This window comes from Gopherus flavomarginatus, chromosome 4 (assembly GCF_025201925.1).
Source record: "Gopherus flavomarginatus isolate rGopFla2 chromosome 4, rGopFla2.mat.asm, whole genome shotgun sequence".
NCBI classification, from domain to species: domain Eukaryota; kingdom Metazoa; phylum Chordata; order Testudines; family Testudinidae; genus Gopherus; species Gopherus flavomarginatus.
The window spans coordinates 167,173,194-167,193,284 of NC_066620.1; the positions used below are offsets into that span (position 1 = coordinate 167,173,194).

The 20,091-nt window shown below is 40.8% G+C and overlaps 1 protein-coding gene across 2 annotated transcripts; it reads right to left on the reverse strand.

The window, feature by feature from the left end:
* Positions 1-563: 563 nt before the first annotated feature.
* PTP4A1 (protein tyrosine phosphatase 4A1) lies at positions 564-19,144 on the reverse strand. 2 transcript variants are annotated; one of them, XM_050951056.1, is made up of 6 exons: positions 18,907-19,144; positions 11,457-12,003; positions 8,495-8,587; positions 6,287-6,417; positions 3,739-3,813; positions 564-1,979 (listed from the first exon to the last, which is right to left on the reverse strand). In XM_050951056.1, the coding sequence occupies exons 2-6, from the start codon at positions 11,559-11,561 to the stop codon at positions 1,862-1,864; spliced, it is 522 nt and encodes a 173-aa protein (XP_050807013.1). In that variant the 5' UTR covers positions 11,562-12,003; positions 18,907-19,144; the 3' UTR covers positions 564-1,861. The 2 variants fall into 2 exon arrangements, with proteins under 2 accessions (XP_050807013.1, XP_050807012.1); XM_050951055.1 differs by having other exon boundaries at positions 11,457-12,006.
* Positions 19,145-20,091: the final 947 nt, after the last annotated feature.

The window sequence follows — 20,091 nt, forward strand, 5'->3', positions numbered from 1 at the left end:
AGAATTGTTTCGTATTATTCCTTTACAATTCTTTGATACTTAGTTCCCTTGAGACTGGAAAAAAGGTGTGTTTTTATACAGAGCCATGTAGTGTTCCTTTACATTTTCAGTCATCTTTGTGACATAAGCTCTAATTTAACATTAGAGCTACTTCAAACTTGATTGCTTCCTAAGGGCAAACAAACATTTTATTTGAGAAAGAGTCCTGTGGCACCTTATAGACTAACAGATGTATTGGAGCATAAGCTTTCGTAGGTGAATACACTTTGTCAGATGCATGTCTGTTAGTCTATAAGGTGCCACAGGACTGTCGCTTTTTACAGAGCCAGACTAACACGGCTACCCCTCTGATATTTTAATTGCGTGTCAGCAGCAGCTATTTTGTATGAATGTGTAGTATACATTTATTAATATCTTTTATCTTCTTACAGAAGTGAGAACACTTGGGCCAAGATAAACAAATGGGTGCCTAAAGTTAAGCTCCTGAATCCATATTTAGGATTTCTGATTGAGTACACAGTTAAGTCTTAAAAACCTCTAAATATTTCAGCAGACTCACTAAGTGCATTTCAGTATTTATTTAGATGTTAAAGCTCTCGCACTAGACTTTACAAGCTGGTGAACACTGGCAAAATTATTTCTCCCACAGAACTATAACCACACATTCCCAAGACAGTATAAATATATGGTTGAACTAACATTAGTACACACCACCATTTTATCAATTACATAATAAAACAAATTATCAAGTATCCAAATATTAAGTTACGCAGCTCAAAAGGCAAAATACAAAATATTACAGGTCTGCCCAGTTGATAGCAGAAACTCAAGGGGAAAAACAAAACAAAAATAATCACACTTTCAACAAAGCAATAGTTGGTAAACAACTTTCAAGAGGTACAGTAAAAGAAAATACAAGATCTTCAGAAATTTTATGATTAAGAATTGTTTTTGCTACAATAACTAAGCATTTCTACATTTTAAAAAAATATTTACTAAAGTAAAGTAAAGGGCATATTCTATACTTCCTGCACAAGACAAAGGCAACATTTTACTAGAAATATTAAATAGCCCCTCCCATCTTTTTCAGGCCCTCTGTTAAGTTGCACATGAAGTGCCAAGATTAATTTAAATGTAAGGCTTTTTGTCAGGAGACATTAAAGACTGTGTGCTTCTGTACAATGTAAAGAATTATTTTCTACACGAGTAACCAGAGAATTGATGTATTTGTAAAATGCAGAGGTTTAGATAATGGAAAGAAAGGGTTATCGAAAGACATCAAAAAAGTCACTGTAATCTTAGTAAAAATCAAAGATTGTGCAAATCCTGATATTCTAGTGCGATTGTGGGAGACAAACATACTGTGAGAGCAGGCAGATTACCATATAGGCCCTATCCTCAATATTGAAATGATTGTAGGAAAAAGGACAATGTAAGGTCCAGATAGTTGTAGTTCATGCATCACAAGAACCACCACTGTAATTTACAGAAAAAAATATAGATATTGTGCTGGGTTTTTTTGGCACCTAAACTCTCTACACTTCATATTGAGACAGATTTTATTATTGGGAAATAGATTAATAAGACAACTACATGATTCAAAGATAATTCAGTTGATACAAATTATGACCAAGGAGACATCTCAAAGACAGCATACAGCAAAACATTTACTAGTTCTCCAAACAGGTGGATATTAACCTACAGACAAGTTGCATTTCTGCCATACTTTTAACCTATAAAGACTCCTAAGGAAGCTTCATTTAGCCTATTTATCAGCCCTACTTGTCTTTCTGCAAGTAGTTTCCCTAATTCTAGTTTCCATCCTCTAGCTCCAAAGCAGCAGCTCCAAGGCAGCCTGGCTTTACTGAATACAACAGTTGTTTCGGTGACCATTGGAGTCTTTAAAACGCAGGCGCATTTTGGGACGATATTTCTCCAAATACAGAAGTTGCTTGCTATTAAAGGCTCCACGTCGCTTCCTAAATGACAGAGATAGTTATTAGAAGATCATCTTTAGAAACAAAAGATGATATTTTATTTCAAAAAGTGACATTTCCTGAAATAGGCTGACCAGATAGCAAGCGTGAAAAACTGGGACACAGGGTGGGGGGTAATAGGCACCTATATAAGAGAAAGCCCCAAATATCATAGAATATCAGGGTTGGAAGGGACCTCAGGAGATCATCTAATCCAACCCCCTGCTCAAAGCAGGACAAATCTCCAGAGATTTTTTTATTTAAAAAAAATATCTATCTATCTATCTATCTATATCTAACACACTCCAGTTCCCTAAATGGCCCCCTCAAGGATTGAACTAACAACCCTGGGTTTAGCAGGCCAATGCTCAAACCGCTGAGCTACCTGTCCCTATAAAATCAGGACATCTGGTCACCCTATCCTGAAATAACCTTCATGGGCTGGGGGGGAGAGAAGAATCATTAAAAAAAAACCCAATCTTTAAGATAGTTGAGGGCAAACAATAGTTAATGGCATGGTAACCAAAGCAAGGGAAATTTGTGTATTTCTTTTTAAGGTGTAGTACCAAGTTGCAGTCACTGTACAATATGGTTACATAAGATCAAAAAACTAATCTCCTTTTCAGATGGCATTTGGTGTTTCAGCAGATGTACTCTAAGGCGAGGCTTTTGCACACTGAGCATTCTCCTGCATCTCGGGAAACCCTCAGGAGAAAAGTTTCATGTAGTAGGAGGCACTGTCAAAGCTGTTTTTTACTAAAAGAACATTAACTACACTTGCTTAATATGTCATTGATAAATTCATTCAAAACACAAAGTTATTGGAAAAATCTTTTACTTTGGAAAAAGTGTACTGCATTTGAACCAGAAGATGATAGTAGTGATAACAGCACATTCCGTTTATGCAACCCTACAAAAAAGTTGCCACAAATGTGGCCTTTTAAAGAATTTTGAACATAGTTATTTGGAACCCAACTTTGTCAACCTTCATAGCATGGTTTAAGGCTGACCTATAAAGCTTTTTCCTTGAGGTATACCAGTAGTATTCTGTTTTGTTTTAGGTGAGTACAAACCAGGAAGTTTGTGAAAATGGACACAAGACAGACTCAAATTAAAAATGTACAAACATTAAGCTGTCAGAGTGTTAAGAAAAACCAATTCAAAACTAGACTGAACTGTGGCAACATCTCTCAAGTGTAATTAAGATCAAAAAATTGGTAAGTGAAATCATGTGTCCATATTTACTCTTGAACACTTATGAAAACGAAATTTACAATTCAAGAGGAATTGTTTCCAGCTATCAGTACTACAGACTCAACCAGAGTTCCAAGTGTATTATTTCTCTTGCATACCTGCCACTCTGCAGATATGACTAAGGAAAAGTATGTATTAATGGTGTTCTGTTTGGAAGCTTATCTTTGCAATTATGAAGGCTAAAAAGTTTAAAAACTGAGAGCCTGAAGCTAACATTAACATTTCATATGGCTTATGTAAATACATCACGTAGGTGGGATCTGGCCTATGAGCCACAGGTTTAATGTCACTGATTTAAAACCTTTAATTTTTTTTCATTACTACTTTGGAAATAAAATGTACTGTATGTTTAAATCTCAAAAACAAGTATAATAGCACCATATTCTCTTTATTGTCCAGATTTCTACACAATGCCCTTGTGTATATGGGTTATGTTTGATAGAGCAGTCTCTCCTCACTATCTACCTCAGCCTTAAAAAGAATAAACAGACACTGGTTTAATACTTACTGCCTTATAAATTGCACTGCATCTTCATACTTCATTCCACATTCAATCAGTGCAAGGGCAACTAACACTGGAGCTCTGGAAGAACAAGAGAAATCTTTAAAATGTACATGGCAAAAGTTAAATTTTAAACCTCAGCAGATCCTTTTCAAAGCATATAAAATGGCTTTTCTATATGGATTTAAGTCATTTATGTCTTCTTGATTATGACACAGTATACCAATTGTTTTTGAAACTACTCTAAAAAAATTAGGAGAAGCAATATGTTAATGAGATTGACCAAAAGTGACATTTCAGGAGATGGAGGAATATGGCATGAGTAAAGTGGCTACATTTTTTAGGCGTTCATTTTCAGACTCTGCAATTTTTGCAAAAAATCTCTTTGGAGACCACGTTTTCCTCATTTGAGTCTTCACTGACTAACTGACACTTTCAACCCATTTCCCAACTCAGTTTTGTTTAACAATTGTAATGATCACAACTACTTAGAAACAAAACTTCAAATTTAGTTGGAGATAATTCTTCTCAATGAAATCTATGCTCTAAAGCAAATTTTTAAAAGATGCTGCAAGGTGGAATACCTGGGAAGTCATTACTGGTGAAAGTCAAATTATTTATGCCTGAATATCATTAAACAAGAGACAATTTTTCCTGACTTGCCAAAGTGTTCAGGTTGAGAAGTATGAGATAAATCAGTCCAAACTGAAATGTTTTCACAGTTAAACAGTCAAAAATACAAATTTATAATGGAATATGTAATTATGGCCGAGAAGTCACTTTCGTATCCAAGAAGTTGAATCATAAGTAGTGAAGTCAAACAACTAATATTTGGCATTCCTGTCAAGGCTTGAAAGTCCACTTACATGTCAAAGCTTTATAAGCAATTGCTGTTAACTTCTGCAGAATATGAATTCAATTAAAAAAAAAGTGAAAAAATGAAACTTACAAATGAAATAAGCCTTCAAAGAGAAATAGAATTCTCCACACTGCAGACAGCTCCAATGCTTGCTGATGCTGGATACTATCTTGGGCAGCAGAAAGAAAAACTGACTAGTCTTATCTGTTTTCACTGTTATTCAAAAGACTAGGCAGTAACTGAAGTTGACAAGAATTAGGTCCATTTCACTCTGCTATTGTTTGGGAAGGCTAGAAGCAGCAAACACACATGGGAGCTAGTCACTTGGGAAGACTTAATACCCAGAGGCCTACACAGGAGGAGGAGAACACCAGAGACACCCCCTCATAGCAGTCAGAAAACTTGAGTAGTAGACACGCACAACCAGAAGGCTCTGGGGTGGGAACGGAAAGGGAAAAAGGTACCCCTTCCAGTAGGCCAGAGAAGAAAGTCTTGAAATTTAATCATTTATATGGTAGCCTATGACTAGTAGGAATAAGATGGAGTCCCCAACAAGGATCTAGGGACTGAGCTCTGAGACAAAAAAAATCTCAACACTTACACTCTTTCCCAGCTACCAGTAGGCAGGTGCTTGATTCTCACCAAATGTTATCTCTGGACAGTGCCATCACCCTCCTTCTCACTATCTCACATTCATCTGTGGCTATAGTTATAAGTCCTCTAGCTACTAGGATTCTGGCAATATTTCCAAACAGGAGGAATGGAAAAAGATAACAAAAAAGGCGTGACACTGGGAACAACTCAGATACTTTAAGATCATTACAGAGCCAGAAAGGAAATGACAAGAGCAAGGGACGTAGTTAGTTGAACTAGTCAGATAATACTGTGAATATATTCAATAATTTTCACTGGTATTTTCTGAATAAAGTATTCAACAAGCTTTTTTGTACTGTTTGACCAGTTCTATATGCTGGTCAGGTACTATTCAGCAAATAGACTAAATACATTTAAAAATGCTCTGCTATTTGACCAGCTCTAGTAGCAAGTTAATATATAAAGAAAAAAAAGTTGATAAACAAGGTTAAAGTTAAAGCATATTGCTGTTTTATTCCTTTAAGTATCAAGAAACAGTTGAAAAGGCATGAGAGCACAGGTATTTTCACACTATCTACTAGGTTTAGGGCTTGCCTACCATGGTGTTATTCTAGAATAGCTATTCTGCTTTAAAATTCACATCCTACCTTAATCCAGATTAAGGGCTGGTGTAAACATAAGAACTAATCTCCATCTTCCAGCCTATAAATTCCAGGTAAATTCTGAGGCTTGACTGCTGAGCACTTATATTTCTACAAAGAAACATTTATGCCAAAGAATTGAAAAAGCCTTAGGGCTTGGCTACACTGGTGCTTTACAGTGCTGCAACTTTCGCGCTCAGGGGTGTGAAAAAACACCCCCCTGAGCGCTGCAACATACAGCGCTGTAAAGCCTCAGTGTAATCAGTGCCGCAGCACTGGGAGCGCGGCTCCCAGTGCTGCAAGCTACACCTGTAGAGGATGTGGTTTATGTGCAGCGCGGGGAGAGCTCTCTCCCAGCCCTGGCGCTGCAACCACACTCACGCTTCAAAGTTTCAAGTACAGCCATACCCTTAGCTATCTCTGTTCCAAAGGGTTATGATTGTTTTAAAGTTTCACTTACCTCCCAAGACCAGCAACACAGTGTACAGCAATACAACAACCAGGTTCTTCACGGAATTTAACTTTCAGGAGGTTTAGCCAATCATCAACAATCTGGTTGGATGGTGGAGCACCATCATCGAAGGGCCAATCCTAGAATGAAAGGCAAATTTCTTTCACATAAAGAATCTGATTGTACTGTAACTGGGAACATTAGCCACTATGAGAAAGTAAAGTAGTCTCCTTAATTGTCAATCCATCCCTCAATATAACCCCTTAGACTAAAGATCCTGTCATGAGACTTAATGAAATATAGCTGAAAGGTATGATTTGTATTAGGAGGTAGTTGATTCAATTAAAGACTGACATCTCTCTGTCAAACACAAGTAGCTTTATTCTATGTTTACTTATATTGGTTACTGGAACACAATAAAAAAGTTTCATGCATTATTTTTATTCTCTTGTAACGTACACCATACCCCCCTTCCTCCTTTTTTGGGGGGAAAATCTCATTTTAGTGGCTAATACCCCAGGGACAGTTCTTGACAAGTTGGTAATACAATACCAACAATAAACTAGCTTCAGTGGATATGTATTTAAAGTTTTCTGAACTATCTACTTTTAATAACTAAAGTATATATTTTCTTTTCAAAATTAAGGTAGCTGACTAGCTACCCTGCTCTCCAACTTTGAGATTTGTACATAGTTTCAAGAGTGTACAAAATCAGATGCAAAGAGGGATAAAACAGTGCTGCTAGCTCAGCATAAGCAATAAAGAAAAACAGGCTTTTCAATATGCATACATACGTAATAAGATACACCCTATTTTGAAGTCTACAGTATTATTGTTTGCACAGCAATGCTTCATATGGCCCATCACTGTACTGAGCCATTCTCTGCTGTGCCCCAAACTCACACTGAAGCAATTTAGAGCAATACGTGGGGTTGCTCTGAACTACACCAGCTGGTAACCCCGCCACTCACCAGCTGAGAATAGGCAGAGCATTGTAGCACTCTGAACAGAGGGTAAGAGGGATGTGTGGCCAAATATTCAGTGTTTCCACTGCCTAGAAATCCAAGGACTGCTCCACACTAGGGGAATTCTCAACATGAAGATTAGGTGGCACCTTGGCACTCCTGGAGCAGACATCTGTACTAGCTTTTCTAGTCTCAAGTTTTCACCATTGCTACAATCAGTTCAGTTCCTGCAGTAGCAACAATGGTGCAGTGGTTTTTAACTTTTTTACACAGAGACATACCCCTGCCACCTTTGTAACTAATATCCAACCAGAACTCATCTCCCATTTAGCCATATGGAAGATCTTGACCATCTTGTCCCCAGCATCTGTTCATATCACCACATTAAAAACCCATGCAACAGTGGAAGGGCTAGTGTAGGAAAGTCTCCAAAGTTCAACACTATTATCTAACCATGCTCAGATAGGTCTTAACAGTTCTATGCTTGGCACTGAAGCAGGTGCCAGTGCCTTGTCTACATTAGCACTCCCTACCACTGAACTGCTAGGAAGTTGAACCAGAGTGAGCAATTGCGGGAAATTTTGGCTGTGTGTGTCTCCCCAAATTCTGTCCTCTCCTGTTTTCGTAGCAGAACCACATCAGTTCCAATGTTAGGGGACCCTCTACTTCCACTTACCGTTGCCCCAAAGACATTAGACCAAATTTAGTCCCTAGATAAGTATGATATTCCTATTAAGTTTTTAATGCAAAAAAAGGCTAAACAAGCCCAAATTTCCTGTGTTTATAAGCCAACTTTTGGGAAGGGATAAAGCACTATACTGCAGTGCACACTGGTTATCTGTCCACCCTAAGCACTAAATGTTGCTCCCACCAACTTAGCTGAAATAGTGTTACCAAGTGGATAATTATTCCAGAGTTTCCCTAGCATTGCCTGCAGATTGTTAATTCCTTAGCATAGGCACATTATACTGTTCTATGTTTATTAAGTGCCATCTCCACCTACCAAGTACAGCTACTCAGGAAGCACGCTTGCAGGATGATTTGGGCTTTTAAGTGATATGTCTCACCTTTCAACTCTTAAGTGCCAGGTTCTCCTTCTCCCCCCTGCCAATAAAGTTAAAGTAAGGAAGCTCCAGGAGAAATCTTAAAATTAAAGAGTTTAGGTCATTCATGAACTTGCAGTAGACATTAAGGGCTTGTGAATGTTATATGTCTGATAAAGCCTTAAAATGGGTCTTTTTAAGCCACTCACCAAAACCTGAATGCCTTCTTTTTCCACTGGTGCGGTGTCATACGTGGCTTCACATACTCTTACTACTGTGGTAACGCCGTACTTCTTAAGTTCCTAAGAAGGAAAAAATTACCTCATTTTACAATCATCTGACGTGACTCTCTCAGGCTACGTCTACACTACAGCATAAAATCGAAATTACTAAAACCGGTTTTATAAAACCGATATTATAAAATCGATTTTATGCGTCCACACTACGGCACATTAATTCGGTGGTGTGCGTCCATGGTCCTAGGCTACCATCGATTTCCGGAGCGGTGCACTCTGGGTAGCTACATTAAAGGAATGAGACCAATAACTTCGATTTCCGTCCACACTAACCCTTAATCGATATAGTAATATCGATTTTAGGGTTACTCCTCTCATTGAGGAGGAGTACAGAAATCGATTTTAAGAGCCCTTAAAATCGATTTAAAGTGCCTTGTAGTGTGGACGGGTACAGAGTTAAATCGATTTAACTGTGTAGTGTGGACCAGGCCAGAGTAAGGCAAAGCAAAAGTATTTTTTGTACTTTAACAGTATTAACATCTTTTGGAAGTTTCAAGAAGATTCTCCTCTACCCATCCACCAACTATCTTCCATTTGGTAAACAATGTTTAAAGTGTAGCTCTTGTTATTTTGTTTACTTCATTGTAAATCAGCATCAGATGCTGATCCTTAAAAAAAATTCTCACAATTTAAAGTTTGCGAGTTCCTTAAATTGGTTGTACCTTTGGTAGCACAGAGTTCTAAACAATGCATTGTGTATTACAGTATTAACAAGAGGCTCCAAACACGATCAGGATCCCATTATGCTACACACTGGACAGATTAAGAGATGGCCCCTCCTGTAAAGAGTTTACAGTCTAAACCAGATTAGTTTAAATTTTAAGCAACATATACTTAAAATCTCAACTGGCATTTCCATAGTTAGTTTTAAGACATTACAGGAAACACTGATATGCTTCTCCCTTTGATGCTTTGGGCAAATCACTTAATTTTTGTGACTCAGTGTCCAATCTGAAAAGCAAGCATTTTAAGCACAAGAGAATGAGTATTGACATTAGTGTTACTCCCAACTGGCCACTGCAGGAGTGCTGCTTGCCTACTGCCAGAAGCATTCAGTGTAAAGTTCGTTTTTACTGATCATCAAGTCAGTAATAATCTACAGTGAATGCTTCCAAACTGTCAGAAGGTAAAGAGTTAAATTACTCTAGTCATATTTATTCTTTATGGTACGTTAGGAGCTATGCGAAAAATTGATGCAAAAATAAATCCATATGTTGCCACTGAATGAGAACTGCTGCTGTTATTTTTAAAGTAGTTTTAGGGTTCCCCACTCTAATGTTTTAATCAAATGCAAGTACCTGCATCTCTGGGTTTTTATTATTCAGGAAGCTGTAGTTGGCCTTTCAGCCTTCAGCATTTTAGTTGTCTTTAGTTAAAGCAGGTTTCTGTTTGTAACTGGTCGTTATGGAAGCTTTATCTTGTATTGCTCTACGATAGCTTTTTCTTTGTTAAGTTTCACTGCAATAAATCTTCAGCTGACTCTGTTCTATAAATCACTCCCTGGGTGGCAAAGATTATAACTGCAGATAGGAAAATAGTCTTCATCTAACTAGCTTCAACATCCCCGGTCACTATGTTCAGTACAAAGGAAACTAATGTGAAGAAAACACTAGGAGATATGGTTTTCTATGGAATGCTTAAGTGATAGCTAAACGTTAAGTGATCTGCAATAACTCAGGTACACACATTGTCAGCCTGTGTAACTCCATATTATGTTACCTCTTCTTCCATCCCACTATCGTTTCTTACATTCATCTGTCTTTAAACTGCAAGCTCTTTGGTGGAAGGAACTTGTCTATTCCTTTGTTTGTATAGTGCCTAGTATGACTGGGACTTTTGAACACTGCTGAACTACAAAAGTAATGGACTCATGAATAATCCTGAACTAGAATTCCATGATGAAAACTAAGATAATGAGCAAATTAGTAAAAGAGCCTTAGCTTCATAGTAAAGCAACTGATGTTGCTTGCCTGTTAAGATTATTTCTCTTATATACTCAGGATCTTATTCAGTGATTAAAGCACAGGAATGAGAATCTGATCTTGGTTACATACGTCTGCCAAAAGTTGCTTGCATGATCAGCAAGACTAAACTTTCCTACAATGTAAAACGAAGACAAACACCTACTACACTTTGAACTGAATTGAAACCATGTGACTTTGACCCTTTGGAAGGAAGACACCATTAATTGTATAGAAAGTGCACATACAGTACAGCTTGCAACCACATTGCCCTGGGCTGTGCTGTTACTTATGCAGGGCCAGACTTCCATGGGAAAATCCAAATACTTCAGCTGTGCTAGTAACTTGGTATGTGGCAATTCTCCCTCAATGTCATGAATCAGTGGCAGTGGAGAACTATGCTGCTTAAAATGAGACAAAGCTAGTGCCCTTACTGACTACTCATTAACAACTTTTTCAAACAAGGAGGAGATAACCTAGACACAGTCAGGGTTCTGCATTTCTTCAGTTAGATCACATATTCTCTGCTTCCTGCCTGTTCTGCAACTGTTTGTTGATGACAGCATCACTATGTTTCAATTCAAAAATGGATGAGGAATGATCTCCATATTTATAATCTGAAATTTTTTAAAGCAATGAGGCATGCTTTACACGTTTTTATTTCAGTGGTTTTCAACCTTTTTTCAATTGAGGATGCCCAAACATTTTGAATAGAGATGCAGACCCCTTTGGAAATCTTAGGCAGTCTGCAGACCTCCCAAGGTTGAAAACTGCTCTATATTAATTAAGTCTTAAAGCAATATGAAGAGTAATTAAGAGTTGAGTTTGACAGGTTAAAACAGATTACTATTAAATATGAACTAGTCTAAGCATTACATGTATTGTAAATAAGCATTCCGTCCAACAGACCTTACCTCTATAAATTTGTTTAAGGTTGCATTGGTCGGATTGTGTGTGATAAGAAATCTCATGTTCTTGTAGGTGATTTCCACAGGAGCTGGGCGATTCATTCGTGCCATATTAATTTAGTTAAAAAACATGCAACAAGATTGTGAAAGGGTTAAAAAAATTCTAATACAGAAATGATGTAGTGAAACTGAAGTCTAGTTCAATATACTCCACTTGAAAATTTTCAGTGCTGGCAAGTATGAAATTGGGAGCAATGGGAAATGAAATGAACCTCCTAACAAGAAGCAGCAATTCTTCAATCCAGTAATACTGAGGCAAAAAGGCAGTGCGCTGAGGTTTACCCCATCCAGGTCTGAACTCCTTTGTCAAATGCTCTGCCAATTTCAATTCAACACTTCTTATCCTGGTTAATCGCTCTTAGGGGGGCTTCTTGGTGGAGTAGTAATGAATTTCTACAGTTCACTTGTCTGCATAGAGGTCGTGCTGTGCCTGGCAGTAGTCTCCACTGCCCTTCAGAAACTCCATAAATGTGTGACCAAGAACACCACAGAACTGCTGTAAAGAGAGGAAGGAAACAAAAACAAGAAGTTACTTCTGTCACTGTCTTAAAGTACAAGTTACTAGAAGACACTTTAATAGCTATACAAAAAAGTATTCTCACTTGGAATATCTTACAATCTTGCACAACTAAAGCTGTCAAAGAAATTACTTTTTATTTTTTTTAAAATCCTAAGTATCTCAATAATACAAATGAGTAATATTTGGACTTCAGAATTATACTTGCAAAGATCAGGGTACAGAATCATATAACTGGAAGGAAAGATCATTTATTCCAGTCCCCTGAACTCATGGCAGGACAAAAACGGCATTTCTAACTTAGATAATACACCAACATTTTAAAAGTGCCATAAATGAAAGAGTTCTAACCAAACTTTTATTCAACGGTTGTATTTTCAGAAAAAGGCTACCTTTAAGAGCACCCAGAACAATCTGAAGATATTCTTGTCTTGATTTAAAATCATATCAGAAGCAGACACTGAAATTATATTCATTGGAGATTAGTGACTCTTTAAATCATTAACTTTATCTCGTGCACAATACTTCCAGTTATCTGCTGTATATACTTTCCAGTTTACACAGAACGTCCAACCCCCTAAATGGAATTTACATCCTTTAAAGGATAAGGCAAAAACAGAAGACTTGTTACTATAACATATGTGCTTTGAGTGCAAGCATCACTAATTCCCATTCAGTAGAGCCGTTGTGAAACAGTGCCTATTACATAAACTCAAAACTTCCACGTGTTTCCATATGTAAGAAAACATATGACCCATTAATGTTTCCAGAAATAATATAATATTTTAAAAGATAGGAAAATTAAAGTTGTCTAATGAAGAGTAATGTTGCAAGACGAACATATGCATTTCAACATTACAGATGGAAGTCAGCCAGACTGGGAGTCCATTGAAGAGAGGTCTAAAACTGAAGCAAGGACTTCACGTTAGAATGGATGTACACTGTCTGTTTTGTGGGTACCTGCTGGATTTATGCCTGTGTTAGCAAGTTGTATTAGTCTAACCACCACCACTTTCTTCACTGCCAAATCATTAAACAATGCACAACAGGTCTACTAAAGTAGCATTATTCTTGGCCGCTACACTTGCTTTATGCTTCAAAGTGAAGATACCTTATGGTATATATTGCATTGTTGGGCAGCAAAAAGGGATGTAAGGATACCCTGAATGCTGCTTTCAAGCAAATAAGCACTCATATGCAAGCAGGGATACTTGAAAGATGCAGTAATGTGATTTTAAAAACTTCAGTTACACCACTACCTCGATATAACACCACCTGATATAACATGAATTTGGATAACATGCGATAAAGCAGTGCTCTAGGGGGGCAGGGCTGCACACTCCGGTGGATCAAAGCAAGTTCAATATAACACGGTTTCATCTATAATGTGGTAAGATTTTTTGGCTCCCAAGGACAGCATTGTATTGAGGTAGAGGTGTATTTCATACTTAGTTTACTGTGGAGCCTCATTGCAAGGATCCGCTTAGTGCCTGAACTACAACATTAACAATGCATGTAAGGCTTAATTGACCCCTCTGGAGAACTGTTAAAGAGCTATCATGATTAATGTGACTTTGTCCCTTCTGATCCCGCATAACGCTCTGGGAATTAGAGGAATCCGAGGGAAAGCACACGAGACCATGATATAAGGAAGGCATCTTACAACAAATCCAGTCTCATGCTTCCCCTGGAACAAAAGATTAAGCATTTAGTATTATCCTTGGTGGCCAACAGGCCTACAACAGGATGTCCCCGCAATGGTGGAATGTCAGCTCTATGATGGACTTCTTTGGTGACCATTCATGACTGACTGCCTGCTTAAAGAAGTCTGAGACTGTTGCTGACCCAAGGGAGGTAGAGAACTATGGGGATTATCCCACATTGCTGACACCATGTCCATAGCTTGATGGCTTCTTGACACAGGTTGATGAATGAGTGCCTCTCTACTTGTTCATGTAATACATCGTAAATGTGTTTTCTAAGCTCTGGCCTTCTAAATTTTGTAGCATGGGGTGGAATGTTTGTAGTTCCAGGGCATATATGTTGAGAGCCAGAAGTCCTTTTGAGATAAGGGCTAGATTCGGAAAAGGGAATTATGCATTGTAATACTAAACTTTTAGGTGCCCTACCGCTTAATGGAACTCACAACCCTAAGATAGGCCCCCAGAGCCCCAAGAGAATACCTGGGGAAAGTTGAGCACCTTAAAAAAAGATTCACAGAAGCCATCAAAGGAGCCATCAAAACTAGCCAGCAGGAAATGCAAAGAAGAGGGGTGTGACACAATCTTCACTTCCTTACCACTCAGGATTCACAGCCATGAATCTTCTCCTGGAGCTAGGTGCCTGAATCAAGTCAGCACTTATACTTGCCCTCTGTCCCAATGGTCAGTGCACTCACCCAGGATATAGGTGTTCAGGCATGAGTTAAGTGGCAGTGCACCTGCCCACCAGCAGAAATTTAGACACCCAGAGAACTTCAGCAGTGGAAATGTATGAACCTACAGGGTTAGGCAGCATCTGAACAATGATTTTATGAATACCAGTAGAACCTAAATGTTGGATTTGCATGCAAGTACCCCCCACACCAAGGTACCTTTAAACTAGAAAACTCATGTCTAATCAGTGTCATCCTGAAGGAAGGGTAGAAAAGGGTACCCCTTAGTGAATGTTTTCTGGAACTGTAACAATGAACAGGAATCTAATTTAGTTCTAATTTGCTAGCAAGACAAATCACCACCAGGAGAACACGGCTAGTTATGGGAGCATGACGACACAGACAGTAAGCGCACGTCCAGACTAACCCGCAGCATCGGCGGGTTAAAATCGATTGCTCGGGGATCGATATATCGCGTCTAGTCTGGACGCGATGTATCGATCCCCGAGCGCGCTTACATCGATTCCGGAACTCCATCAATCCGAACGGAGTTCCGGAATCAACACGGAGAGCCGCGGACATCGATGCCGCGCCGTCCAGACGGGTGAGTACCTCGATTTTAGAAATTCGACTTCAGCTACGTTATTCCCGTAGCTGAAGTTGCGTATCTAAAATCGATTTTAATACCTAGTCTGGACGTGGCCTAAGAGGGAAATGAAGAATGGTTATGGCCACCACTAGGAAGAGAGGCATGGGGGACTAAGGCCTGCACCCTCCATGACTGGTCCCAGACATTGCTGTTCAAAAGATTTCAATCTTCATGTAACCAAAGAGAGTTATCCATACTAATGTACATGAAGAAGAGATACTATCCATGCTTTTCAGTCATAAAATTGACCTATTCCTTGGAAGAAAACTTGTCCATATATCACTTCAAGCAGAAGGTTCCCAGTGCCTGGAACACAACATACTATATGCTGGAAATGCTTCAAGGAGGAATGATATTCTTGTGGTTAAAGCGTAGGACTGAGCTGGGAGACTGCCAGACTTCCTGTATGACTGACCGAGACAAGTCATGTAACCTCACAAATAATCTGTTTCATTATCTGTACAGTGACTTCCTACTTCACAGGTAAAGGATGCTTAATTTATTAACATGCAAAAAAAACCCACATACATGTCAACAGTCATTCATTCTCTAATGCTTACAAGACATGCGTCTACTCAGATACTCTCAGAGAAGTTAGTCCCAATTAACTGAAGATGTGAATTTAAAGGGTCTTAAATAAACCCCATTTAATTCTTGCGAGGATGCTCTCATTCAGGCTATGTTAATTCTGAATAAATGTCCACACTGATGTTAAATATGATTTAACTAATCCGTTTCAAATTCACACCTTCAGTTAATTTAGACTAACTTTCCTGAATGCCCCCATGTAATCAAACCCTAATTTTAAGTTACTCCTTTCCTCTTAGTTGTCCAGTGCTTCCTGTCCACTTCTCCAACTGCAAAATTATTCAGGGCAAGGACTGTTTTTTGTCTTGTACAGTATCATCTAAGCATATTATTGATAGTTAAACAGCAAGCCACTAGAATCTTGTTAGCTTAATTAAGCATCTTCCATCCTTTTGAAATGAGAACATGTTACATAGACATGGTGATACATATATTTGCAGATTCATGAACCATAAATCTTTGTAATAGCAAGATTCTGCTTCTCAAGAGTTAAAAAAAAATAGGCAAAAATTCTATCAAATACTGTATTATCTCACTTCTGTTAAATTAATAGTTAAACTGCATATTTGAATACACACACATCGGAGAATTATAAGCATAGCCCTTTAGCAACATGGGCTGCATATGTAATATGTAATTAACTAAATCTTAACTAAAATTTGTATTGCTGATATAACAGGATAACTTGCTTCACTAATTTAGAATTAAGTAATTATCAAAAAAAACCCAAACATTTCCATATATTCAAAGCAGTGCACTATTTAGTGAAGAGCCTGTAACTGGGGCCCATTCTGAAGAGAGGAATGAATTTTGTTTAGTTGTGGTCTGCGGGTCAGAATATAAACTCAGTACTCCCTACATACCTCAATCCACAGCAGATCTCCTTTTGACACCAGAGTGAGCTAGCACAGAGACCAAAGAGAACAGAGCTTTTGTTTTACAACTAAACTTATCTATTTAGTATTTTATTGACACATTCAGCATCACTCACTGAAGAAATATGCTCTCCTTTGGTCTGCTGCTATTTTTCTGCTCTTGGTTTCTCTCTCTTTTACGGCCTTCTCTCTAATTTCCTTCCCTCCCAACCCTTTTCCCGTTCCATCTGCTAAAGGGATCAGCAATGGAATAATTAATGTTGCACCCTAAAGTGTCATCACTGGGCTTCCAAGTTGACAGCCCAATGAGATTAGTAGATGAAACAGGTGGAATTATGACTGCTGAGTCATTGTTTCTGTCAGTGTGCAGATTCAAGTAGACATAACACTGGAAGGCTCCCTCTGGAGCCATGAGAGCTAAAAACACTTGGAAAAAAAATTAGAATCCTAATATGTCACACAAGTCAGAAATTTGACTACTTCTATTGTTTGTAAAAAATACAGCTGGTTCGCTATCAACTGACACATGTGCATAAAGTGTCACTGCTTTGACTTTCAAAAATTACCATCTGCTAGTTGCTTTGTTTAGCTTTTGCCTTCCCCCAAGTACTCCCTCTCTCCCCCCCTTCACAGTCTTTCCTTCTTTATTAGTGATACTTAGTCTCTCATCAGAAGTCTTAATTAATGAATACCTTGTGAAGTAGTAAATATTAAAATATTGTCCATTATACTGATAAGGTAATGGAAGCAGAAAAATTAACTGACTCAGTCACAGTAAAGACAGACAAAGCTCCTGACATTAATCTTTTCATATACTCACAAGACAACCCACCTTGATATCTCTTGATACTAGATACAACTACAACAATAGGACTATAACAGTGTTTAAAAGGGAACTGGATTAATTCATGGTGGCTAAGTCCATAAATGGCTATTAGCCAGGAAAGGTAAAGAATGGTGTCCCTAGCCTCTGTTCATCAGAGGATGGAGATGGATGGCAGGAAAAAGATCTCTTGATCATTGCCTGTTAGCTTCACTCCCTCTGGGGCACCTGGCATTGGCCACTGTCAATAGATAGGTACTGGGCTAGGTGAACCTTTGGTCTGACCTGGTAGGGCCATTCTTATGTTCTTAACTACAACAGTCTCAGTCAAGTTATCTGGTACATTCACAGTAGATGTCTAACTAACATGCTCTGTAATTTTCACTCCATGCATCTGAAGAAGTGGGGGTTTTTTTACCCACAAAACCTTATGCCCAAATAAATTTGTTAGCCTTTAAGGTGCCACAGGACCCCTCTTTGTTTTAACAAACATTGAGCAAGTTGGGTATTTTTGAGTCTGCAAAGAAGCTACTGGAAGTTGACAATGCACTTATGAAAATACCTATATTAATCCGTGTTTAAAACAAGGCTATCTCCACTGACATCCCCTCTCAAACCAAAAGAATACAAATAACAAAGGGGTTCCACAAATCTAGTCGGAAGCAGACTAGCTAGACACTTCAACAGAGAAACAGGCCTCATATTTCTTGGACAAAGGAGTGCTGCACGAGGAGTCTGCGGCTTTGGTCTCCCAGCCTGAGGCAGGTATGTCTCTAACAAAGGCAGTCACTCGTCGTGTCTGAGCGGGGCTATCCATGGGCCTGGCAGTAAGTTGCACACAGCCACGACTCAATCATGACTTTCTAGCGGGGCTCCCCCTCCCGCGTGTAGTGAGTCACTTTCCAGCCCTCGGCTCCCTGCGACACCGCCCGGCCGGCAGACGCCCACGCCTCGTCCTCGGACAAGCCTCGGCTTGTCTCGGCGCTTGCCCAGCCCGGATCAGTGTGACACCCTGGTCAGTCACCCCGCCCTGGTACCTTCCACACCGGGAAGGGCACCAGGGGGGCGGAGGGACTCTCGCCCCCGGCGAATGAAGCGCGCCAGCTGGGCCGCACGAGGCGTCCGGGGACGAGCTGGGTCGATCCCGGGCCTGAATCACGCTTCCGTCAGGCTCCTGACACGAAGCCATTTTGCTGGCGGGGACCGGTCGCCTCCCGGGGCTGCGGGGCGTTGGTTGCGCTCGGCCGTTAGGGACACGGAGAGAAAGCAGCGGCCGGACACGCACCGAGGGGAGGCAGGTGGGGCCGGCTGCAGCCGCGCTCACAAAGCGGCTTTGTGTCGAGCCGCCTCCTTGGCCGGGAAGGGAGCCGGGGGTGGGGGCGACCAAGAACTCCGCCATCTCCCTCCTCTGCGGCCGGCCCGGCTGAGGAGGAGCCGCCGCCCGGCGCGGAAAGGACTCCAGGAGCCGCCGGAGCCGGCAGAACAAAGAGCCAATATGGAGGAGCCGGGAGGAGGCGAAGCGCGGGTGGCCCCGGAGGCCAGAGGCGGGGGCGGCGGGGCCGGTACTCACAGGAATATGGTTACTCATTGAAGACTGTAGCCTGATCATACAGCCGGGGTGCGGGCGCCACCGCCGGGGGCAGGAAGAGCAGAACCAAGAGGAGCTGGAGGCCGGGGAGCTGGCGGAGGGGGTGCGACGGCGGCGGAGCGGCGCTGGACCATACAGCTGCGACGGCGGCAGCAAGCGGGCAGCTCAGCAGAGCGCGGTGCCAACGCGGAGGAAGCTGGAGGGGCGGGGACCCGCCAGCGCCGCCTTCCTCCCGCACAGGCGTTTCGTGACACACACTACTCCGTAACGGGCGTCGCGCGCCACCAATCAGAGCTGTCGCTTGGGCACCAGGGGCGGGGCCTAAAGTGGAGAGGCGGGGGCGGGCGGGTGTCGAGTGACGGAGGCAGCCGGTGAGAACCGGTTAGTGAATGAACCAGCGGTGGCCGGGTTGGGAGCCCAGGAATTGCCTCACAGCAGGGTCAGAGGAGAAGCGGTCACTGCAATGCCTCGTGTCTCCCTCTGACTGGCCGGCCCCAGTGCTCCAGGGGCCAGCGCTATGACGCCTGTACTGGCCTGACCCGCCCCTGGCGGGGGGTTGCGCTTCACCGACACTCATTGGTGGAGGGCTTTTAGCGCCCGTCTGAAAATACCCCCTCTGTCTCCCGTACCTGAGGCGCAGGGTAAATTGGAGCTGACTGGGAGCGGAGGCAGCTCGGGCAGGGGTCAGTGGAAGGGCTGGGAGGGAAACACTGCGCAGGGCGGCAGAAAGGTCACTTTACTTTGGGCCTTTTAGCTAACAAAGGGGTAGTTACAGTCCCTGCGCAGCCCACTGGGTGCCAGAGTCCTGATTTTTGTTAACAAGCCTGTGCTGATCCCGTATGTGAAGAACCACAGATCTGCAGGTGCGAGGAGAACATCCTGCATTTCTATAGCTCCTTTACTCCCGGAGGAACCCCAAAACCGCTAATGAACTAATAAACTACACAGAGAGAGATGGCTTCATGAAGCATTGAAAAGCAGCCATCTCTCCCGTGATATTGTGGGAAATACCTTTAGAGAGACAAGATGGATAAGGTAGTATCTTTTAATTGACCAACTGTGGCATCATTAAATCATGTTACTGATAGAGGAATGTGTAGCACAATCCGTAGCTAAATACTACCAAGCAGGGAAAACACCTTAACATATATACCTTTTTGTGTGCCA

Bases quoted from the DNA above. Each gene is read 5' to 3' on its own strand.
- PTP4A1 (XM_050951056.1), bottom strand. From the start codon at position 11,561: ATGGCACGAATGAATCGCCCAGCTCCTGTGGAAATCACCTACAAGAAC. The intron at 8,588-11,456 runs GTAAGGTCTGTT...TTTCCTTCTTAG, and splicing joins CCTTAAACAAATTTATAGAG to GAACTTAAGAAGTACGGCGT. The intron at 6,418-8,494 runs GTGAGTGGCTTA...CTTTCATTCTAG, and splicing joins AAGAAGGCATTCAGGTTTTG to GATTGGCCCTTCGATGATGG.